This window comes from Oryctolagus cuniculus, chromosome 7 (genome assembly GCF_051225735.1).
Source record: "Oryctolagus cuniculus isolate XC-2025 breed Fujian yellow rabbit chromosome 7, ASM5122573v1, whole genome shotgun sequence".
NCBI lineage: Eukaryota > Metazoa > Chordata > Mammalia > Lagomorpha > Leporidae > Oryctolagus > Oryctolagus cuniculus.
Window position 1 is genome coordinate 22,372,922 of NC_142873.1, and position 22,873 is coordinate 22,395,794.

Below are 22,873 nucleotides of genomic sequence, written 5' to 3' on the forward strand. Positions count from 1 at the left end.
CCCACAGAGCCGGGCTTGGCACCCTGGCTCGCTCTCGCTGTGGGGGGCACGCACACAGATGCAGCCCTGGCTCGCTCTCGCTGTGGGGAGGCACGCACACAGATGCAGCCCCAGCCAGCCAGGAGGCTGTGCCTGTGAAGCCGGTCTTGGAAGGACCTGGCAGGAAGTTGGGGACAGGGCCCGTCGGAGCCCTCCCTCCGTGCCCACGCCCAGAGCCGCCCTCGAAGGCTGGGCGCCCGGCTGGCTGAAGCAGAGCCTGTGTGTGACCCAGCAGTGCCATGTGTCTCGGATCCAAGTCAGGGTGTGAGTACACATCCGCGAGTACACATCCATGATTCCACGCCGGGAGAAACAAGTGGTCGAGTAGACAGGCCGGTCTCCTGTACAGAACAGTTCCCAGCATCTCATAAACGTCTCAGCCCTAGGGAAGGAAGGCGGCGCCTCTGAGCGGCTGCACTGGAGAAAGGGGAGAGAGTAATTTTACAGTGGGGAAACTTGACAGGAGCTCAGCAGGCCGGCAGTGGTTACAGTCATGCTGACTGTGTACGCGTGTGCCTGTGATAGGACCTGTTGAGGACAGTGCACCTCCACGTGGGAGGAGAATGGGGCGGAGACCCCGGTAGGATGGTGGAAATGCAGTGGTAGGGACGGGGAATGGAGCGTGTTCCCTGGTGTGCTGACGAGAGTGGAGTGTGTATCCTTTACACGATGTGATGAGAAGGGCACTTTGCCCTGTCCTCCTCCTCTGAAAGCTCCCTCACTCCGACCAAAGACTCCCCGAGCTTCCGATCGTGAGAAACCCTCATGCAAACCCGAGCTGAGGACCGTCCTATAGATTCCCCACCTGGCCCTCCTCAAAGCTGTCAACTTTTCAAAAACAAGCTGTGAGAAGCTGTCCCATCTAGAACAGCATACTGAGGCTTGACGACTAAACCAGCTGTCGTGGCTGGGATCTTGGGCAAAAACCAGGGCGTTGGGGGAGAGCTAAAGTAATCCTAATAACTGAAGTTTATGATGTTGCATCAGCGTTGGTTCATTTGTGACAAGTGTGCCATAGTAACTTAAGATGTTAAATTTAGAGGAAGCCTAGCCAACACTGTGGCATAGCAGGTAAAGCCACCGCCTGCAGCACTGGCATCCCATTTGAGCACCAGTTCTAGTTCCAGCTGCTCCACTTCTGATCTGGCTCCCTGCTAAGATGGCCCTAGTGCTTGGGCCCCTGCACCCATGTGGGAGACCCCGAAGAAGCTCCTGGCTCCTGGCTTTGGATCAGCGCAGCTCCAGCTGTTGCAGCCATTTGGGGAGTGAACCAGTGGATGGAAGAAACACACGCTCTCTCTCTCTCTCTTCTCTCTTTCTTTCTCTCTCTGTAACTCTGACCTTCAAATAAATAAAGGAAGAAAATTTAGAGGAAGCCTTATGTTGGATATGTGGGAACTGTAACATTATATAAATCTAAAATAAATATTCAAAATGCAGTGCGTATTTAAACATCTTAGAAGTTACCAGAGGACTAAAGGTGATCCACTAAAAAGCATGTCCAGGGACTGGCAGTGTGGAGTAGCAGGTAAAGCCGCCGCCTGCAGTCCTCGCATTCCATGTAGGCACCGGTTCATGTCCCATCCAGCTCCCTGCTGGTGCCCTGGGAGAAGCAGCAGAGAATGACCTGGGTGTTTGGGTCCCTGCTACCCACATGGGAGACCTGGCTTCAGCCTGGCCTAGCTGTCACCATTGTGGCCATTTGGGGAGTAAACCAACAGATGGAATATCTCTCTGTATGTCTCCTCTCTCTCTAATTCTTTCAAATAAATAAATAAATCTTTTTTAAAAAGTATGACCCATCCAAAACTTAACATATTCTCAAAATTCTAAAAAGTTGAACATTCCTACTTCGTAGCATTTTAAAATTTTATTTCCAATATTCATATAGCAATATTAGCATCTATAATGTATACCCCATTTATAAAATGTCTTGATTTAATTAATGAACCAAGTGTCTCAAAGGTTTCCTTTCAGAAGAGATGGACTGTTACATTTTATTTTTCTAGTTGCCATCTTGATTTTATCCATTTAAGTTTTAGGAATGTAGACCTAGTGTGATTTGTAAGTTAAATATTGGTGGAAACATACATGACTGCCTCAGTGTGACTGGTGTGCCTGCACAGTCCCTTACTGAATAAGCTGTAAGGAAGCTGTGCCGTCAACAAAACACACGTATCCTCATTAGCAATGATGGCAGAAATGGATCAGAACTCTACACAGCTATTAAAAGAGCTTCCTGTGTTAACTTCTTCCCCGTGCAGGGACCCCCATTTCTGATAGAAAAATGTTTTGAGAAAAATGGAAGTACACGGAAGTTTCGTCCATCCACTCATCTGTGCCTGAGTGCCAGCCCCACGCTTGCCCTTGGTAGCACGCACGACTGTGTCTTCTCCACCCACGTATAGCATCGGTGAAGGCAGGAGCCGCATGCACTGCGTTCCCCCGGCGTCCCCAGCCCCTAGCGCGTGGACACAGCTGGTAGCAGGTGCCTTGGTGCCTCACCCGCATCCTCTGGGCTAGCCCAATTCTCAGATTGCAGCACCTCTAGCCAAGGGCATTCTTTGGCAGCCGGACCTGCGGGCCTAGATGCTGGTGGGAGTGCCCTGAGCGAGGCGGGCAAGGCCCTACAGCTCTGAGGTCTGCATCGCAGTCTCACAGCTTCAAGAAGCTCTCCTCTGCTGGCAGGTATTTCCCTTTGGAAATGCTTTCCTTCCCTGTCTTATTTGTCTTGGTCCCCACACTAGGAAAACATGCAATAGATATTTATTGACAGGATGAATTCCTCAATTAAATAAAATTCTGATTATTCAAAGAAATTATCCAAGGGAAAGAATATTGGAAATATTTGATTACTGTTAACAAAATATAAAGTGGTATTCCATAAGGTGTAGAAGCCTTAGGCATTCTGAAACAAGTCACTTTTCAATTATTTGAAAGGCAGAGTTACACAGAGGGAGACACAGAGGGAGCTCCCTCTTCCATCTGCTGGTTCACTCCCCAAATGGCTGCAACAGCCGGGACTGGGCCAGGCCCCAGCCAGGAAACCACACCCAGACAGGATGCTGGTGTTGCAGGCGGCAGCTTAACCCGTTAGGCCATGATGCCGGCCCCGCTTCCTGACCTTTCTTAGGGCTGTCAGCAGCCTGTGTGATCCTACGTGATTGGCTGACACGGAAGCTTTGCAGGCAGGGACAAGGCATCGTATTCACCTTTAGGGCCCCACACCCAGGACAGGGCATAGCGCAAGGGAAGCCTCCACGAGTGTCTGTTGGGTGAGTGCGTTATTAGTGGAGCAGCAGAGTTTAAGGAGAAGAGCTGCTGTGGTCTGAGATGTGGCTTTAAATCCCACTGGAGTCCTTTCCTTGCTGTCTGGCTCTGGGCAAGTCCCATAACTTCTAGTCTCAGTTCCCTCGTCTGTACAGTGAAGAAATTCAGGCATGTCTCCCGGTTCCAGCTTCTTGCCGGTCACATCCTGGGAGGCAGCAGTGACGGCGCAGGTGCAGGGTTCTCGCCACCTGCATGGGAGACCTGGATTGAATTCCTGGCTCCTGACTTTGGCCTGGCTCCAACTGTTGTGGGCATTTGGGGAGTGAACCAGAACTGGAAGGGATCTATCTCTGCCTTTAAAATAAAATATACTTTTTTTAAAACCTGGAAAAGAAAAAATAGAGGAAGACATTGAAATTAAAGAAAGTGCAGTTCTTAAAGATGATGGGGAACTTCACAGGGAACCTGTTGCCTGGTCGTGAAAACAGAGGTGAGAAAATAAGATACGAGAAGCTGACAAGGAGAGTCTTGAGTGCAGTCCCAGGGTGCGTGGCCTTATTCCACAGCCAGAGGGGAGGCATGTGAGATGGAGACGTCCGAGAGATGACAGGGAGGAGAGAGCTCTAAAGGATGAATTATGGTTCCCTGAGGAGATGCCAGAGTTGAAAACGGACTTGGGAATGGTCCTCGTAGTTTGTAATGAAATTGGCCATTGGTCATCCTGGACTAGCACAGTGGGACACAAAAGATAAGTGTCAGGGAACTTGGTTAGTATCACACGATTTAACACTTACTTTGCTAATTACTGTGTGTGCTAAGGTAATTTTTTTCTGCCCATATAATTCCCAAGTAGTCTAAATTTTCTGCAAGACAGGTCAGGAACAGCTGTTGTAGTGCGGTAGTTAAGGTGCCCCTGGGGGTGCTCACGTCCTATAACAGAGCCTGGATTCAAGTCCCGCCTCCACTTCCCACTAAACTTCCTACTTATTGTTTTTAAAGATTTACTTATTTATTTGCAAGTCAGAGTTACACAGAGAGAGGAGAGGCAGAAAGAGAGAGAGACAGAAGTCTTCCATCTGATGGTTCACTCCTCAGTTGGCCACAATGGCCAGAACTGCACCAATCCGAAGCCAGGAGCCAGGAGCTAGGAGCTTCTTCCGGGTCTCCCATGTGGGTGCAGGGGCCCAAGGACTTGGGCCATCTTCTACTGCTTTCCCAAACCATAGCAGGGAGCTGGATCTGAAGAGGAGCAGCCGGGATTAGAACCAGTGCCCATATGGGATGCCAGCGCTTCAGGCCAGGGTGTTAACCCGCTGCACCACAGCGCCGGCCCCAAACTTCCTACTTACGTGCGCCCTGGAAAGCAGCGGTGACTCAAGTACTTGGGTCTCTGCCAGCCATGCGGGAGACCTGGATGGATGGAGTTCCTGGCTCCGGGATTTGACTTGGCCCAGGCTCAGTTATTGTGGATGTTTAGGAAGTGAACAAATGGAAGGTCTCTCTCTCTCAATCTCAGTTCCCTTCTCCACCCCCACATTGCTCTGCTTTTCTAAAGAAAACGTTTAAGAAAGTAAAATATACAGGTCTTCGTGGGCTGAGTGGAACTGTCAAAGAAGCCTCTCAGAGATAGTGTGGTAGAAACTGAACCATGATGATGGGTGAGGATTTAATACACAGAACAGGGGAAGACGTTATGGCAGGCCAAGGGAAGGGGGTAGCATCCTGGCCAACACACAGCTTTGGAATTGGGGGGCATCAGGTTCAGATGCCGGTTCCACAACCTACTAGCTTTGTCCTTGAACTGAGGTCTAATCAAGGAAGTGACTGGACCAGGAAGAGATAGAAAAAGTATTCCAAGCAGAGGAATTGTAGCTTCAGGCCCCATGGAAGAGTCTAGAAGCCCTTTGGCTAGAGAGAATATCGGGGTAGGGTGCTGTGATGGGTGAGGCTTGGGGGGGACAGGCCTTTCAAGGCCAGCTTCTTGCAGCTGCTTCATGGATTTTGCTTTCTTTCTAAAGCAGTTGGAAGTCATTGGAGTGTTTCAGCAGACACAGACTCCCATCTGGCAGTTCTGTCTGGGTGCAGTGTGGACAGCTGTTGAAGAGAGCAGTGTGGAAAGCAGAGAGATCAGTCAGGAAGTTAGGGTGTACACTGACTAGGGGGGTAGTCATGGAGGCGGCGAGAACTGGTGAATTTAAGAGACTTGGGGCATAAACCAGCAGGACGTGATACGTTGGCTGGGGTAAAGACAATGACAAGGACAACTGCTAGATTTCTGCATTGGGAGTCTGGTTGGGAGTCGGTGCCAGGCAGTTTACTTATAAATATGCCATAAATCCATAATGCATTGCAATTTTTTATTTAAATTGTCAATTAACTTTGTTATAGAGATTTAAATAATAAAAAGACTTATTTGCCTGGGCAGTTTACAGTTTTGATGCTCTCTATTCCCCTATATAGGTACCTATTTCCATATGGCATTTATTTTAATTTTCTGTTGTGTATTCTTAGTATATAGTTACACAGGAGCTTTGCTTTCATTTTCTAAATCCTATGTTTGGGGCCGGCATTGTGGTGTAGTGGGTAAAAGCTGCTGCCTGCAACCCAGAATCCCATATGAGCACCGGTTTGTGTCCCAGCTGCTGCACTTCTGATCCAGCTCCCTGCTGCCCACATGGAGGATCTGAAAGAAGCTCCTGGATCCTGGCTTTGGCCTGGCCCAGCTATGGCCATTGCAGCCATCTGAGGAGTGAACCAGCTGGTGGAAAATCTCTGTCTCCTAGTCTCTTCCTCTCTCTCTAAATCTGACTTCCAAATAAATAAATAAAACCTTTTTAAAAATAAATAAACCCTGTATTCTTTGACTTTGCTAACCTTGCTCATACAATGTATAAATGTTAAGGTTTTTTTTTCCTTTTTTAAAAAAATATTTATTTATTTGAAAGTCAGAGTTGGAAAGAGAGAGAGAGAGAGGTCTCCCATCCGCTGGTTCACTCTGCAGGTGGCCGCAATGGCCGGGGCTGGGCCAGGCCAAAGCCCAGGAGTCAGAAACTAAATCTGGGTCTCCCACGTGGGTGCAGGGGCCCAAGCACGTGCACCATGGTCTGCTGCTTCCCCAGTCGGGACTGGAACCGTTACTCATCAGGATGCTGTGTCACAGGCAGCAGCTTAACCGTCCACCGCAGCTCTGGCTCCTGTTTTTTCCTTCTCCGCCTGAGTGCCCTCCATTTTTTTTCCTTGCCTTATTACACCAGCAAGGAGCTTCAGCATAGGGTTGAATACAATTAGGGAGAGTGGATATTCCTGCCTCGTATTGGATCTGATGAGGAAAACATGTCATGTTTTCCCCTAAGCCTGTTAGCGCCTGGTTCAGGGAGTTCTTTTATGTTAACTGATGCATATTTTTTTTCTTCTTTCAGCAGAAGACTCAGAAAGCGGTGTTTACATGCGATTCATGAGATCACACAAGTGTTACGACATCGTCCCAACCAGTTCAAAGCTTGTTGTCTTTGATACTACATTGCAAGTAAGTGCATAGATTTTTCAGTATGTTTGCATAGTTTCTTTACACAGTATGTTATTATTTTTTTTGAAGATTTATTTTATTTGAAAGACTGAATTACAGAGAGGAGTAGAGACAGAGAGAGGGGTCTTCCAACCACTGGTTCAATCCCCAAATAGCCACGATGGCCAGAGCTGAGCCAATCCAAAGGTGGGTCTCTCACATTGGGTGCAGGGGCCCAAGGACTTGGGCCATCCTCGGCTACTTTCCACGTGCATTAGCAGGGAGTTGGATCAGAAGTGAAGCAGCCGGGACTCGAACCACCAGCGCCCATAAGGGATGCTGGCACTGCAGGCGGGGGCTTTAACCCAGTGCACCACAGCGCCAGCCCCTCCCCAGTCATCTAAATCCAGCAATACCAGCAGACCTTTACTGAGTCCTTTCAAAATATCAAGCACTGTGCTGAGCTTTTGTCTGAACTCTCCGTCTCCGTGGCATCCTTATGTAAAGAGTGTGCTATCACTGTCGTCTTCCTCCTACAGATAATGAAACCCAAATTCTAGAGTTCGAAACCTTAACACAAGGCTTAACCTGCAAGTTCTAGAGCTTAAGGGCTTGGTGCACAGAGCTCAGGTGTGAGGAAGTCTGGGACTTGAGCACAAGTCCGTCTGCTGTATGTGAGAGCCTGACTTCACTGTGGAAGTGCACCCCTCCCTAAGCTTGTCCTGATGGATTTTAGTAGACTGCGTGATAGATAAATGTGAAATAATAGAGTTAGAAGAAGAAAAGGCCAAGGTAAATAGCTTTCAGGGAGTACTGTATTGATCTCTTTTAGGAAAAATTTGAACCTGATCATTTTGGTATTAAAATTACTTTGTATCAATGTGACTTACGATCACATATGAAACATCCCAAATAATATGCTCAATGTATTGACCAAACTGCGTTCCATGAAATAAAATACATGCATGTGAATACTGTACACACCTTTGTAGTGCGCCTGTAGCGTGTATATTTCTGTGTGAATCATCAGTAGGGTTGACTTCACTTGAGTTCCCCAGAAGTGGACGGTCAGCCAGGAAGCCGTGGGCAGGTAGTTTACGAAGGGTGCGTTCCCAGGAGAAACCCTGCAGGAGTTCTAGGGCAAGGCAGGGAACAAGGTGCAATGAAGGGTGGCCTCGAGCTGAGTCCTCAGAGGGCCCTGGACTCAGTGGAGCCCCTGAGAGTCCATCCCAGCGTCCTCCACAGCCCTGCCCTAGGTAAGCCTTCCCAGGCCATCCCGGCCGATGCCGCCCAGGCTCTTCCAGCTTCCTCCCAGGCCCTCAGGCCTCTCACGGGCCCTTGCAGCCAGGGTCTGCCTTGGCTCCCACATCTGCACATGTGGCTCTTTCCCGGAGGACTCCCCGGGCTCTTGCATGCACCGTGCCTGGGTTCTGTGCCTGCCGCACAGGACTCGCAGGAAGGAGGAAGTGATTTTGGTTTTGTCTAGTTTCATTTCCCAGGTATTTCTTACTAGTATATGGAAATACAATGGATTTTTGTTAACTGACTTTATGTGTTGTGACTGCAGCAGGTGACCTTCAGAGTCCCTTTGAAAACCCTAAGATTCTCTGATTGTTTGACACAGGGAAGCATCCAAATACGGGGTTGCAGTAGGGGCAATGTGGAATCATTTTTAGGAAATGTGGTCTGTACACCTGCAACCAGGAATTTCAGGAGTGCAGTAACTAGACATTCTGAATTTCCAAAATGGACTGCTAGCTCGCCCCTCCCCCACCAAAGGCTCATTGCTGAAAGTACCTGCTCTGCTGACCCTTGGCGTTGCCATCAACAGAAAAATAGCGACAGCCGATCTGACGTGCTGTGTACCTGGCTCTTCCCTGCACCGTGCAGCTGACTTTCTCTAGAGTTTAGAATTTAGCCCAAATGAGTAATACATGAGAAATGCGGTGTTCTTCAGATGTCAGAGGTCACTAGCCCAGCAAATATCACTTCCAAATTAGTAGGAGCTGTGTGCACATCACCTCCAGGAAGTCATTTATCCTGTGAGGCTCTAAGCTTGGAAGGAGCAAAAATTTACTATCATGGAAATAGGGGAGAAAGTTGTTTGGTACTGGTTAAAGCAAAGTAAAAGATGTCTTTGAGGGGCTGGTGCTGTGGCGTAATGGGTTAAGCCTCCGCCTGCGGCAGCGACATTCCATATGGGCACTGGTTTAATCTGGCTGCGCCGCTTCCAATCCAGCTCCCTGCAAATGCACCTGGGAAAGCAGTGGAGTATGCCCAGGTCCTTGGGCCCTTGTACCCACATGGGAGACACAGAAGAAGCTCCTGACTCCTGGCTTTGATCTGGCCCAGCTCCAGCCACTGTGGCCATGTGGAGGTGAACCAGCAGATGAAGATCTCTCTTCTACCTCTCTCATTGTAACTCCACCTTTCAAATAAATTGTTACCAAAAAAAATGGTTTTTTTTAATATTTATTTATTAATTTGAAAGTAGGAGAGAGAGAGGGGGAGAGAGAGGGACAGAAGTCTTCCATCATTGATTCACTCCACAATTGGCCTCAATGACTGAAGCTGTGCCGATCCAGAGCCAGGAGCCTCTTCCGGGTCTCCCATGTGGGTATTGGGGCCCAAGGACTTGGGCCATCTTCCACTGCTTTCCCAGGCCACAGCAGAGAGCTGGATCAGAAGTGGAGCAGCCACGCCTCAAACCGGTGCCCATGTGGAATGCCGGCACTACAGGCAGCAGCTTTACCCACTACACCACAGCGCCGGCCCCAAGATGTCTTTTGAAAAGAAGAGACATGAGTATTCTCTAGACACAGATTGCAGTACTAGTCATAGAGCCACCCTCAAAGCTAAGAAAGCTAAGAGGAGCCAGCGCTGCGGCTCACTAGGCTAATCCTCCGCCTTGTGGCGCCAGCACACCGGGTTCTAGTCCCGGTCAGGGCGCCGGATTCTGTCCCGGTTGCCCCTCTTCCAGTCCAGCTGTCTGCTGTGGCCAGGGAGTGCAGTGGAGGACGGCCCAAGTGCTTGGGCCCTGCACCCCATGGGAGACCAGGATAAGTACCTGGCTCCTGCCTTCGGATCAGCGCGGTGCACCGGCCGCAGTGCGCCAGCTGCGGTGGCCATTGGAGGGTGAACCAACGGCAAAGGAAGACCTTTCTCTCTCTCTCTCTCTCTCACTGTCCACTCTGCCTGTAAAAAAAAAAAAAAAAGAAAGAAAGAAAGAAAGAAAGCAAGCTAAGAGGAAAACAGCACAGGGGTGGCAGGGTCCCGGGACCAGCCGGGTGTCCACCACTGAGAGCCTGGTTAAGTGAACTCCAGTGTGGACCTAGTGGAATGCCTGTAGCTGTAAATAAAAGCAAAGCAAAGTTGTAACAGATATATTTAGATTTTAGTTTTTTAGGAAAAAATAAAGGCCATCTTCAGAGCACAACAGACAATGACAGGTTACTCTGAGGGCACAGAGCATTTGAGCCGAACTGGACAAGGGAGCAGAGTCGGCCATTTGCAAGGAAGCTGGAAAGAGGGGATCTACACCAGAAATAGGAAAACGGAGCAGACGCACTGGGAAGAGTGGAAATGAGAAGTGTGCTGCCCCCAGAATTGGGGAGAGAGGAATTCCCCCAAGTTCAACGCTGGAATTAGCCTAAGGATGTGTCCCGAGAAAGTAGAAATTCAGTGGACAACTTCAGGTTCTGCAGCTGGGGGACTGTCCTCACATCAGTCCTCTAGAGCCACCTTGTGCTGTTGACCAAGCCCAGTTTTCCCCGTTGGCTGCTGCTGCCTGAGGAGCTGCCCAGAGACCGGACGAGGGAGGGGGAGGCCTGGGTGCCAGAGCAGCCTCCTCGCACCCCAGGCCTGGCGAGCTCCGTGTGCACCTGAGAGCGGAGCGCCGCTGACCCCGGCGTGGGGACCAGACCCGCATTCGCGATGGCGAGCTCAGGTTGCACTGTCACTTAGCATCCACGGTTAGTTGCTCCGTGTCAGTCAGGGCCCAGTACTCAGCCAGGAGCTGCTTCCTGAGAGGAAAATTACCTGCAGGCGAGGACCTCGTGGTCTCGGATTTCCCCCCAGGTCCCTCTGCACTTGCCCTGTGAATTTCCTGTTGGTGGGAGCACTGTATAGCACCCCTAGGACTGCTGTGGAGAACCAGCCTGATCCTGCTGTGGTCCCCTCTGGAAATAGCTTTTAGAGTCACTCAGTGCACATGTCAGAGTCACACATGCAAATGTACCTGTTGCATCCAAAAGACCCACCTCACATTATGTGGTAACAGGAGCCACAATTTGAACTTTACCTTGGGGGCCTCTGTATGTTCCAGGCCATTCTGGGGCGTCAGACCCTATAGTTGTGTGGGGTCTGTCCCTCACCTTATGGGTTTTGTGGGGTTTTTTGTTTGTTTGTTTGTTTTGACAGGCAGAGTTAGACAGTGAGAGAGAGAGACAGAGAGAAAGGTCTTCCTTCCATTGGTTCACCCCCCAAATGGCCGCTACGGCTGGTGCACTGCGCCGATCCAAAGCCAAGAGCCAGGTGCTTCCTCCTGGTCTCCCATGTGGGTGCAGGGGCCAAGCACTTGGGCCATCCTCCACTGCCTTCCCGGGCCAAGAGAGCTGGCCTGGAAGAGGAGCAACCGGGACAGAATCCGGCGCCCTGACCGGGACTGGAACCCGGGGTGCCGGTGCTGCAGGCAGAGGATTAGCCTAGTGAGCTGCGGCGCCGGCCCGCCTTCTGGTTCACATGTCTCTCTGAGGCATCTAAAGCCCTGGTACTTCCTGCCTGCCAGATCCTGCCAGCACATGCCCTCTGTGTGGGGGGGCCCTGTGATGATCTGGGGGGTGTGAAGGTGTTGGACTTCTGCAGGTCGCAGCAGTGTACAGCCTGGAGAAAGCATACTGTGGCCGGGGAAGCAGACTGCGGAGGGACCTTGTAGGCTGTTCTGTCTGGGCAGTGGCCTCAGGTCCCCTGGATATACATTGTGAGCAACCATGACAGTCCTGGGTACGCAGTACTCTCCAGTCCTTCTCAAAGATGCAGTCACAAGCCAGGCAGGCCGTCTCCCGGGGCCTTGATGGTGAACTGCCCGGCTCTGCAGGGTCCCTCACGCCAGCCTCTGCGCTTGCCCCAGGGATGCTCCATTGCATCGCTTCACAGCCTCGTACCAAGAGCAAGTTCCAGAGGCTTCCTATGGGGCCATGGCCCCCAGTTTGACCGACAGACCACGGTGACAGTCTGGGTTCTAGGGATTGGCATCCACGCAGAGCCAGTGTCCAGTAACTCTGGGAAGTCTGCATGGCTTTTTGCACGCCCCTATGGGAAGGATGGGGCGAAGAAAAATGGTGTGGGGGGAGTGGGAGGGGTCAGCGCTGCCATCTTCTTCCCCAGGGAGAGTGAGTCTGGGAGCTGGCTCAGGTCTGCACCCTCGGTGAGAGGACCAGACTCTCCAGTTTGATGATTCAAGTTAGATTTTCAGCCCTACCCTCAAGAGTTTTTCTTGTATATAGATCAAGTACTGTTTTAGAAGGCTGTGCACCTGTTTCATTGTTAGGGACACTGTAGTCAGTTAGCTACCACCGAAGTCCCCTATGTTCAGAACTTTCATTCCTGGTTGCCCACGTTGGTACCTGTGCCTGCCTTGTCATTCGCAGGAGTCCCAGCACTTGTCCCTGCTACTGGGCGAGGTCTGGGCAATGACTAGGCAAGGTCATTCCCATTGGAATCAGTGAGGCCATCCCTGCAGGGTCCACAGCCCGTGCTTGGCCGACAGAGCACAGCCAGCCTGGAGCTTTTCAGGGAAAAGGTTCCTTTTAGTGCTGCCGTGGAAGCTCTAGAGCCACAGGCCGTGACCTGAACTGGCCGTTCTCTCCATGTGTGCTCCAGTGCACTCACACCCAGCCCTGTGGTCCATGGGACTGGCTCGGTGGCCCCTGGCAGGTGGCATCACAGCCCCACATGATGAGTTGGTGGGTTGTGATGCCACAGCTTTGCCCTAGGTTACAGGAATCTGATTTCCCCTTGACAGAGTTCACACTGTGTTCAAGCCCAAGCACGCAGGAGCCCAATCCCAGATCTGTTTCTGAGAACCACTGCTGGTGCCAACTTCTCTGCCAGGAGACAGAAGCCATACTGGCTATTTGAACAGAAATTTAACATAAACAGCTGTTCGTTGGTTGTAGGTTTGCTGGGTGCCTGAAAGGATAAAGCCCTCTAAGGCAGTACTGTGAAGTTCTGATTTGTGGACTGGCAGCTTCACCATAAGCTAGGACCCTACAAAATGCTTGTTGTCAGGCCCTCCAGACCTGCTGACTCGGGAACTTGGGGTGAGACCCAGAGGTGCATGTTTTACTGGGACTTTGAGTGACAGTCATGCACACTGAGGTGTCAGCCATGCTGTAGGGTGCCGTAGGGAACTAAGAGGGACCCCACGGTACGCTTCTGGCTGGTGCTTGTGTGTCTGGGTGGGAGTGGGGGCTTGGAGGAGCTCCTGTGCGTGATGAAGAAATGACAGACTGGCTGAGCTGCTGCTCTGAGGAGGAAGTGGGTCCCCAGGTGAGGCGGTGCAGGCCCAGCACCTACAGGCTCAGCGGGCGGACTGGAAAGCCCGCAGGTCGCAGACGGGAAAAAGCAGGCCCCCCTCCTCCAGCTCTGAGCCCCTCACTCACCTCCTCGATGGAGCCTGAAGTAGAACCAGCTGGCAGTGCCAAATGTTGTCTCCAAGTCCCAGCTTCAGAGTCAAGCTGGAGCAAAGAAACAATAACTTAATCATCGCTGGCGCAGTAGAGAAGGAAGACGCATCCCATTCCCTTCCCAGTAAGCCCGAGAGCTCAGAGAGCAGGTATGAGTTAGTGGTTCTCAAACACAAGTAAAAATTCATAATGGAAGCATCACGTGCCGGGACTGGGCGCTTTAAACAGTAGCTTTGTTTTTAAATAAACTTTTAGCGTAGTTTTAGATTTATAGGAACACTGTCCAAGTTTATTTTTTTCCATTTTCCTCAGTGTGAGATATGCCCGTCATAATGAAGGAGCCAGTGTTGATTGATACCTTACTATTAACTGGTCTGTACCACATTGAGACGTCCTCAGTTTTTCCCGGATGTTGTTCTTCCTGCTTGAGGATCCGCCGGGGTTACTGTTACATGGAATCTTCATGTGCCCGTTTCCTCTGGTTCTAATGGTTTCTCAGACTTCCCTTGGCTTTGACAGCCTGATGGTTTTTCAGGAGCATGGGTCAGGTACGTCGTCGAGTGCCCTGTGTTGAGATTTGCCTGATGTGTTTCCCGTAGTTAGACTGGGAATGAGGGTTCGGGGCATGGAAGTGCCCTTTTCTTCCTGCCGTCCTACACCCATGTGACTCACCTGGCCCAGGTACTGGCAGGTGTCTTCGCCGTAAGGTTACATTTGTTCTTCGCTCTGTACCATGGTCTCTGGGACAAAGTCACCGTCCACAGCCCACACTTAAGGGGTGGGGAGTCAGATTCTACCTGCTTAAGAGTGCAGCATCTGCACAGATCGGTTGGGATTTTTGAGCTAGGGAGACTTGTGTCTTCTCCCCTCTTTTACTCATTGATTCAGTCATTTATTTCAGTGTGGACTTAGGAATATTCATTTTACACTTTCAGTTACAATCTAATACTAAAGTACTATTGTATTATTATTCCAGCAATACGATCTTTAATATTGCCATTGAAAGAAAAGTAGGCAGGTATCCAGATAAGTACCTATTAGTAAGCACTGTTGTGTGTGTGTGTGTGTGTGTGTGTGTGTGTGTGTGTTTAAGTAGGACATACAGAATGAAGAGCATATAATCAAAAACAAATTTAAAGAAGGGCATGAATGGAAGGGGGCTTCCCCGTATAACCTCTCTGAGGATCAGAATGTAGAAGCACGGAGGAGAGGGGGTGCTCGATTGTGTGAAAAGCCAGAAGGAAAGAGAAGCGGGAATGCTGTTGTTCGGGATTGTTGCTGCTGCCGGTGCTGAGAGAAGGTGAGACTCCTCAGCTCGGGCTGTGCTGTTTTCCCTGTCAGAGAATGATCTGCACAAGGGAAAGGGAGCATACACCGTGGTGGGAGGGGAGAGAGCCCAGGACGTTGGAGATCATAGGAGAGTGCCCGCCTGCACTGACCAGGTCTGACTGCTAGTCCAGGCTGAGCCTGTGTCTGTCGTAAGGGAATTTAGAAAGGACGTCTCAGAACTGTTCATGATACTGGGAGAAGGGTGGTGAACGGGGCTGATGTCAGAGGCCAGGGGTAAAGGAAGATGAGGGTGGGGTGAGCCCCGGTTAAGGTTGTGAGTGAGTGGAGTGTCCCCAGGGAGTAACGTGATGGTCCCCTCCTGAGAGTTCTGTAGATGCGGTGATGCCAGGACCGCCGTGTGCGAGTTTCAGCTGGAGAGCTGGCAGAGCCTTGGGTGGTGCCCTAGTGGATGAGATGCAGAAGTGTGATTTGACAGCGCACTCAGCGCATTAGTGGCTCATTATTGAACCTTAAGAGAGTGTTAATTAAACCTCAGTAACCCGCAGGAAGCTATCTGATTGTTTGGATACCTCTTGTGGGCCATTGAGAAACCATTCATGCCCTCACATTCCAGCTACTCCTCACTTCATGCAGGTGCAGCGGCACGGCGCTCACCTCAGGCCCACTCTGTGTGCCCGTGGCTGCCTTAGCCGGGGCAGGACAGGAGCCAGTGGACAGCCGCCTCTCCCTGCCCTTGGGGCGGGCAGTCCTCGGAAGACTCCAGGCTGCCCACACTGTGGCTGACTCAGAAGCACCTCCTTGTGCTGACTCACCCTCCTGGCTGTGTCATTCCTGCCACCAGCGCTCCTGCGTCCTGGCATCACATTCCCAAATAAGCTGCATGGTGGCGAGCTCTGCCTTCCAGGGAACGCACGCCGAGAAACTGGTGATACCCCGGCGACTTGTCCTCTGAGCTCCTCGCCGTTTGGAGCTGTGACAGAAACTGACTGTGTGGGTGGCATCATCTGCTTTACGGGAGACTTGAAGCAGGAGGGAATGGCTAATAATAATTAATACCCAGAAGGCGTCTTCCTAAGCTAAATGTTCTTAGGACTAACTAGTAAGCATCTGGTGTCTGGAACAGAGGAAGTGGTAGTCCATCAGCACTCCAGAAGAGAGTGGACTAGGGCTCTGCCGGAGCGTGTGCTGTCGCCGGAACAGACGGCGGACTCCTGGCTAATTCAGACATCTTCAGATTTTCTTATAAATAGTTTTTAATAGTTTTAAAGTGTTAGAAAAAAGCTTATAGCAAAAAAGGCAGTCTCTCATCTTCGTCCTTACTTCCTTGTCGTATTCCCCCAGACGCCCCACAGAGCTGCTGAACTAAACACAGACACATACTTAGTCCGTAACACTTCCCAGGAAAAGATGCCTGGGCGCGCACTGCCTGAAATCTTAGATGTCCCTTACGCTCGATACAGTTCCGTGATGGAGATCATTTTTCCTAAGAGCTTTGAAGGCATCAGTCCATTACTCTGGCCAGCAGCATTGCTGGAAAGCAGTCTTATTTGCAATTGTATTTCATAAGTTCCTATCTGAAGCTTTTGGGGCTTTCTCTTTCTACCTGGTCTCCAGCCCCCCACCCCCAACAGTGTGCCTTGTGGTCCCCTGGGCTGCCGCGTGCCGGCACTCACATTGTGCAGTGCTGTGTTGCTTCTGTTCCTCCCTCTGTCATTTTCCTCCCACGGCTTCCTTTTTTCTAGAACCCCCATTGGCAGAACGTAGACACGCTGAATTAATCTTTCATTTTTTAAAAAGATTTATTTATTTATTTATTTGATAAGAGTTACACAGAGAGAGAAGGAGAGGCAGAGAGAGAGAGAGAACTTCCATCCGCTGGTTCACTCCCCAGTTCGCTGCAGTGGCCGGAGCTGCACTGATCCGAAGCCAGGAGCTTCCTCTGGGCCTCCCACGTGGGTGCAGGAGCCCAAGGACTTGTGCCATCTTCCACTGCTTTCCCAGGCCATAGCAGAGAGCCAGATCAGGAGTGGAGCAGCCAGGACTCGTATCAGCGCCCATATGCCCATAGCCTCACCTGCTACACCACAGCGCCGGCCCCTAATCTGTAATTTTTAAAAAAGATTTATTTATTTGTTTATTCGTTTGAAAGAGACAACAGAGAGAGTGGGAGAGACATAGAAAGATCAACCTTCTAGCCTCTCATTCACTCTCCAAATGACCACAAGGGCCAGGGTAGCGCCTGGCTGAAACCAGGAGCCTGGAATTCCATCTGAGTCTCCCACATAGGTGGCAGGGGTCCAAGTACTTGTGCCATCCTTGGCTGCTTTCCCAAACACATCAGCAGGGAGCTAGATTGTAAGTGGAACAATTACCCCCTTTGCCAAAATACCAGTCTCAATCTTTAATATTTTTATCCTGTCTTTTTTTTTTCTCTTTCTCTGTATTTATGTTCAACTTTTTTGGAAATTTTTTTTTCTTAATCATTCTAAAAAGCTACACAGAAAACTAGGAGGTGTGTGACTTCAGCATCCGGAGTCTTGGCCCGTGACCACCCATTCGTTCACAGCACCAGAGCTGGCACGGACCCGCCGTGCACAGTGGGTGGCTTCAGTGAGCAGCGCCAGGCCAGCCCCCGCTCCAGATGTCCCTGTCTGTGCATTTTATTTCTGGAGCGACTCAGCTTCTCCAGAAAGTAATTCCGTGGCGCTGGTGGTGGTGGTAGGTAGCTGTGCCATCACCGGATTTGAAACAGCCTCCTGTTTTCTTGTTGGGCCCTCTCTCTCCCCTGCCAAGGTCTCCAGGAGGGGTCAGTGTGGCCCTGGCCTCGGGCCGACTCCTATCCCCACCTTACACGGAGCCTTGGGCGTTGCCACTTCCTCTTTGTCTGTCAGCAGCTGCTCCTGCCGCTCTCGTTTTCTGCAGCATTTGGGCCCGTGAGTGGCTCTTAGTTTGTAACATTTTTAACTTGTATTCTGTAGTTTGAGATAGTTTTTAAATTTGGGGAGTACAAGGGAAACTGCAGAAGCCTGCATTATATTAGATACTGCAAGAGTAGAGGGGAGGGACAGATCTGTTTGGATTGGAGTGGTGTGGGTAGGTTCTGTTCCGGAGTCAGACGCTGAGGATGAACAGGTTTCGGTAGAAGGAACGGCATGGCAGAAAGAGTGGAAGGAGAGTTTGAGGAGTGTGATGCAGCTGTTGAGGAACAGCTGGGGCCGGCTCACAAAGGCTCTTGAAGACCATTCTTACGAAGCTGGACGCCGGGTGGGCCTTTTGGTACAGCAGTGGAGGCGCTGCCTGAGACAGCTACATTGCATGTCAGAATGCCTGGCCGGCTCTGCTCCGGATTCCAGCTTCCTGCTAATACACAGCTCGGGAGGCAGCTCAAGGACTTGGGTCCCTGCCACCCACGTAGGAGACCCGGATGGAGTCTGGCTCCTGGCTTTGTCCTGGTCCACCCCCAGCTGTTGTGGGCATTTTGGGGAGTGACCAGTGGATAGAAGATCTCTCTATGTCTCTCTTTGTTTCCCTGCCTTTGAAATAAAATGAAAATGAATTTAAAAATTAGAAGAAAAAGAAAGTGAACCCTTTATGCAGAGGATAGATGCCGTCAGGTTATTATTAAATCCACCTGATAAGCTTTGACATAACAGTTTATTAAGAGACGGGCACTGGGACACAGTGGGCTAAAGCCACCACTTGACGTGCCCACACCTGCTATGAGGGTGTCTTGGACCAAGCCCTGCCTTCTCATGTAGCTTCCATGTGTGGGCCTTTGGGAGTGAACCAGCAGATGCGGAAGAATTCTCCGTTCCCCTCCTCAGTAAAGAAAGCTAAGTAAGAAGACGGAGCAGGGCCGTGCTGAGGCACAGGTGTCCCAGCAGTAGGACACCCGTGTCCCACACTGGAGGGCCTGGGTCAGTTCCCGTCCCCGGCTCCTGATGCCAGCTGCCTGCTGACGCACACTCCGGGATGCAGCTGTGTAGGCTCGAGTGATCACATTCCTGCCACCCGCATGGGAGACCTGGGCTGAGCTCCTAGGTCCCAGCTGCAGCCCAGTTCAGCTAGTGTTTGGGGACTGAACTAAGGGGTAGGATTTCTCTCTCTCCTCAAATTAAAAAAAAAAAAAGAGAGAGAGAGAGAGAGAACACTCCTGTTACACAGTCATTTCCTTTGATTTGATTTGCAGTAGCCTTGAGACTTTTAGTGACTTTGCAGCAGGTGAAGTAGCAGGTTAGTCAGAGAACTTATCATGAGGAAGCAAAATATTTTTTCTGAAATAAGTCATTATATTTGAGTGTTAAAATTAAATCCCTGGGGGCTGGCGCTGTAGTGTAGTGGGTAAAGCTACCACCTGCAGTGTGTGGGAAACCTGGAGGAAGCTCCTGGCTTCGGATCGGCCCAGCTCCGGCCGTTGTGGCCATTTGGGAAATGAACCAGCGGATGGAAGACCTCCCTCTCTCTGCCTCTGCCTCTCTGTAACTCTGCCTTTCAAATAAATAACTCTTAAAAAATTAAATCACTGCTTATGTTGCTGTCATTTTTTTAAGTTTGAAGTTTAGTAGTATGAAAATGTCAATTAAAATAACTGCTAGGGGGCCGTCGCTGTAACATAGAGGATAAAGCCACCGCCTGCAGTGCTGGCATCCCATATGGGTGCCGGTTCATATCCCAGCTGCTTCACTTCTGATCCAGCTCTCTACTATGGCCTGGGAAAGCAGTGGAAGATGGCCTAAGGCCTTGGGCCCCTGCCCCCACATGGGAGACCTGGAAGAAGCTCCTGGCTCCTGGCTTTGGATCCACGCAGCGCCGTTGTGGCCACTTGGGGAGTGAACCAGCGGGTGGAAGACCTCTCTCTCTCTCTCTCTCTCTCTTTCTCTGTAACTCTGACTTTCAAGTAAAATAAATAAATCTTAAAAAAAAAAATAACTGCTAGACCTAATGTGATATTTGTATAAAGTGTAACTGTTAGCTGTGAAAATCAGGTATTGGGGCTGGTGCTATGGCATAGCTGGTAAAGCTGCTGCCTGCGATGCCAGCATCTCATATGGGTGCCAGTTCATATCCGGCTGCTCCATTTCTGAGGCAGCTCCCTGCTAATGGCCTGGGGAAAGCAGCAGAAGATGGCTCAGGTGTCTAGACTCCTGCCACAAACCCCAGGCTCCTGACTTCTGCCTGGCCCAGCTACAGTCGTCGTGGCCATCTAGGGAGTGAACCAGCACTGTCTTTGGTCTCTCCCTCTCTCTAGCTCTTTTTTTTTTTTTTTTTTTTTTTTAAAGACTTATTTATTTGAAAGTCAGAGTTACACAGAGAAGGAGAGGCAGAGAGAGAGAGAGAGGTCTTCCACCCGCTGGTTCACTCCCCAAGTGGCCACAACATCCAGAGCTACACTGATCTGTAGCCAGGAGCCAGGGGCTTCCTCCAGGTCTCCCACACAGGCGCAGGGACCCAAGGACTTGGGCCATCCTCCACTGCTTTCCCAGGCCACAGCAGAGAGCTGGATCGGAAGTCAAGCAGCCAGGACTTGTGGGCGCCCATATGGGATGCTAGTACTGCAGGCAGCGGCTTTACCTGCTGTGCCACAGCGCCAGCCCCTTTACTGTACCTTCTAACCAGTTCTTTTTGTTTGTCCATGAAGCTCAGTCACTTGTGTCTGGAAGGTAATTGGTTCCCTGGATAGAACAGAAACTTCTAGAAATAAGGCCCCTGAAGGAAGGACTCCTCATTTGGCTCTCACACATCCAGAGTTTAGATCATTCAGCTCATAGCCACCTAGAGAAAGGCTCTCCTTGATAGGATCCCAAGGTTGTGTACAGCATTCTCTTGGTTTTCTGCGTTCATTACAGTTGTGATTAAATCATGCAGTGAGTGCCCAGAATGACATTTATTTAGTGTCTGGTCTGTTGTATTGCTTATGTTTATTTTTCCTATGTGTTATTCTTTTATTCCTTCCTTCCTTCGTTTGACTGCACTTTTTGCCTCAGTTAGCTCTTCAGTTATGCATTCTTTTACTAATCTTTTGGATACTACCATATGGATTATGATATACTTCCCATCTTACAATATTTTCTCCATCTCCCTAGCAGTGCAAAATGTTATCTAACAGCTTTAACTTCAGTAACCCCTCTCCTGCCCTGTGTGTTGTCACTGGTGTGTATTTGCTTCTATATGTGGCTTACAACCTGTTCCACAGGATATTATTTCTCCGGTTCCAAACACCCATTGTTTATCTCTGCTCACCCACATCCCCTCCTTCCTGGCAGCTCTGGAGCCTCCCTCCGGCAGCATCCGGAAATCCCCTGTGTCACCCCATGGTTTGCTTGGCAACAGTTTTCTCAGCTTCCGTTTGTCAAAAAAAAAAAACCACTTAACTTAGCCAGTCCTTTTTGAAGGGTGTTTTTTGCTGACATACACTCTAGGTTGTCAGGATCTTTGTCTTTGAGCATCTTGAAGTTTACTTTCTGATGCCTTCTTCTAGCTTTCACAGTTCAGTTGCAAAAGTCCCCATCAGTCTGATTGTCACTTTTTTGAAAGTTAATGATGAGTCTTTTGTCTTCTGGTTGGTTTGTTCTTTTTCCTGTGGTTTTCAGCAACTTGTCTCTGACGTTCTTAAGTGTCATTTTCTTTGTATTTATCCTGCCTGTGGTTTATTTATTTAACTCCACTTTTCTGTTGAAATGTATCTGCTCAAAGATGATTTGGAAAAAGCCCTCAGAAAAATTCTGGAATTAATGTGGATCTCAGTGCACGTACTGATTTCTCCTTCCAGAGTTACAGCTCCCGCCTTGACAAGTGAGTGACAGGCCCCAGGAAGCAGCAGGTTAAGCTGATGCTCGGGATACCCAGTCACATGTCATGGTGCCTGGGCCCAAGTCCCACCTCTGCCTCCCGTCAGCTTCCTGCTAATGTGCATCCTGGGAAGCAACAGGTGGTGGCCCAGACACTTGGGCCCCACCACCCAAGTGGGAGACCCAGATGGAGTTCCTTGCTCCAGGCTTCTGCCTGGCCCAGCCCCAGCTGTTGCAGACATCTGGGTGGTGAACCACCAGATAGGTCTCTTTCTGCATCTGCATCTCTCGCTGTCTCTCTGCCTTTCAAATAAATAAAAACAAATTAATACACTTTGAAAAATGTGTAGCCCCCTGAACCCTGCCTCTGTTGATGCACTCCAGTGCTTCCAAGTGGTGTGTCATGGTTTCTGTACATGGTTTCTCTCGTTTCCAGCTGTTCCGTTGTGGCCAAACTCAAACCTTCCAGGAGTAGCCTTTCCGTAACGTGACCACTTAGAGTTTCATGAATCATCCCAACTAGTAATTTTCATTGCTACATGTTCTGATGTTGTGAAATTTTTATGTATTTTATTTATTTAAAAGGCAGAGAGAGAGAGAGAGACAGAAATTTCCTATCTATTGCTTCACTCTCCAAATACCAACCTGGTGGGTGGTAAGAACTTGAGCCGTCACCTTGCTGCCTCCCAGGAAGCTGGGATCAGGAGCAGAGCTGGGACTTGAACCCAAGCACTGTGATATGGCATACAGCAACCCAAGTGGCAACTTAGCCTTCACACCGAACTCTTACAGCTAAGTCTCTTATTCCGAAGAAAATAGTTTATGGTTTTAATGATTCCCTCCATTTCTATCCTGTTCTAACCAGTTTAGAAAAACAAACTAAGCTGATATTTAATGTATTTTAAAACCTATTTAGGCCGGCGCTGTGGCTCACTAGGCTAATCCTCCGCCTTGTGGCACCAGCACATTGGGTTCTAGTCCCAGTCGGGGCGCCGGGTTGCTCCTCTTCCAGGCCAGCTCTCTGCTGTGGCCCGGGAAGGCAGTGGAGGATGGCCCAAGTACTTGGGCCCTGCACCCCATGGGAGACCAGGAGAAGCACCTGGCTCCTGCCTTTGGATCAGCGCGGTGCGCCGGCCGCAGCACGCCAGCCGTGGCGGCCATTGGAGGGTGAACCAATGGCAAAAGGAAGACCTTTCTCTCTGTCTCTCTCTCACTGTCCACTCTGCCTGTCAAAAAAAAAAAAAAAAAAAAAAAAAAACTATTTAGATGTGATTTTCCTTGTATTTTATCTTCTT

The 22,873-nt window shown here is 50.1% G+C and overlaps 1 protein-coding gene across 10 annotated transcripts in view; it reads left to right on the forward strand.

Moving 5' to 3' along the window:
* The window catches only part of PRKAG2 (protein kinase AMP-activated non-catalytic subunit gamma 2), a 312,250-nt gene that overhangs the window by 266,708 nt on the left and 22,669 nt on the right, over positions 1-22,873 (forward strand). For 5 of the 10 annotated variants that reach the window (XM_051857058.3, XM_070077300.2, XM_051857060.3 and 2 more), the window contains one exon: positions 6,729-6,835. In XM_051857058.3, coding sequence (XP_051713018.1) covers positions 6,729-6,835 — 107 coding nt within the window. The remainder of the gene's footprint in view (positions 1-6,728; positions 6,836-22,873) is intronic. The other 5 variants (XM_051857059.3, XM_089299508.1, XM_070077299.2 and 2 more) reach the window with 1 other exon arrangement.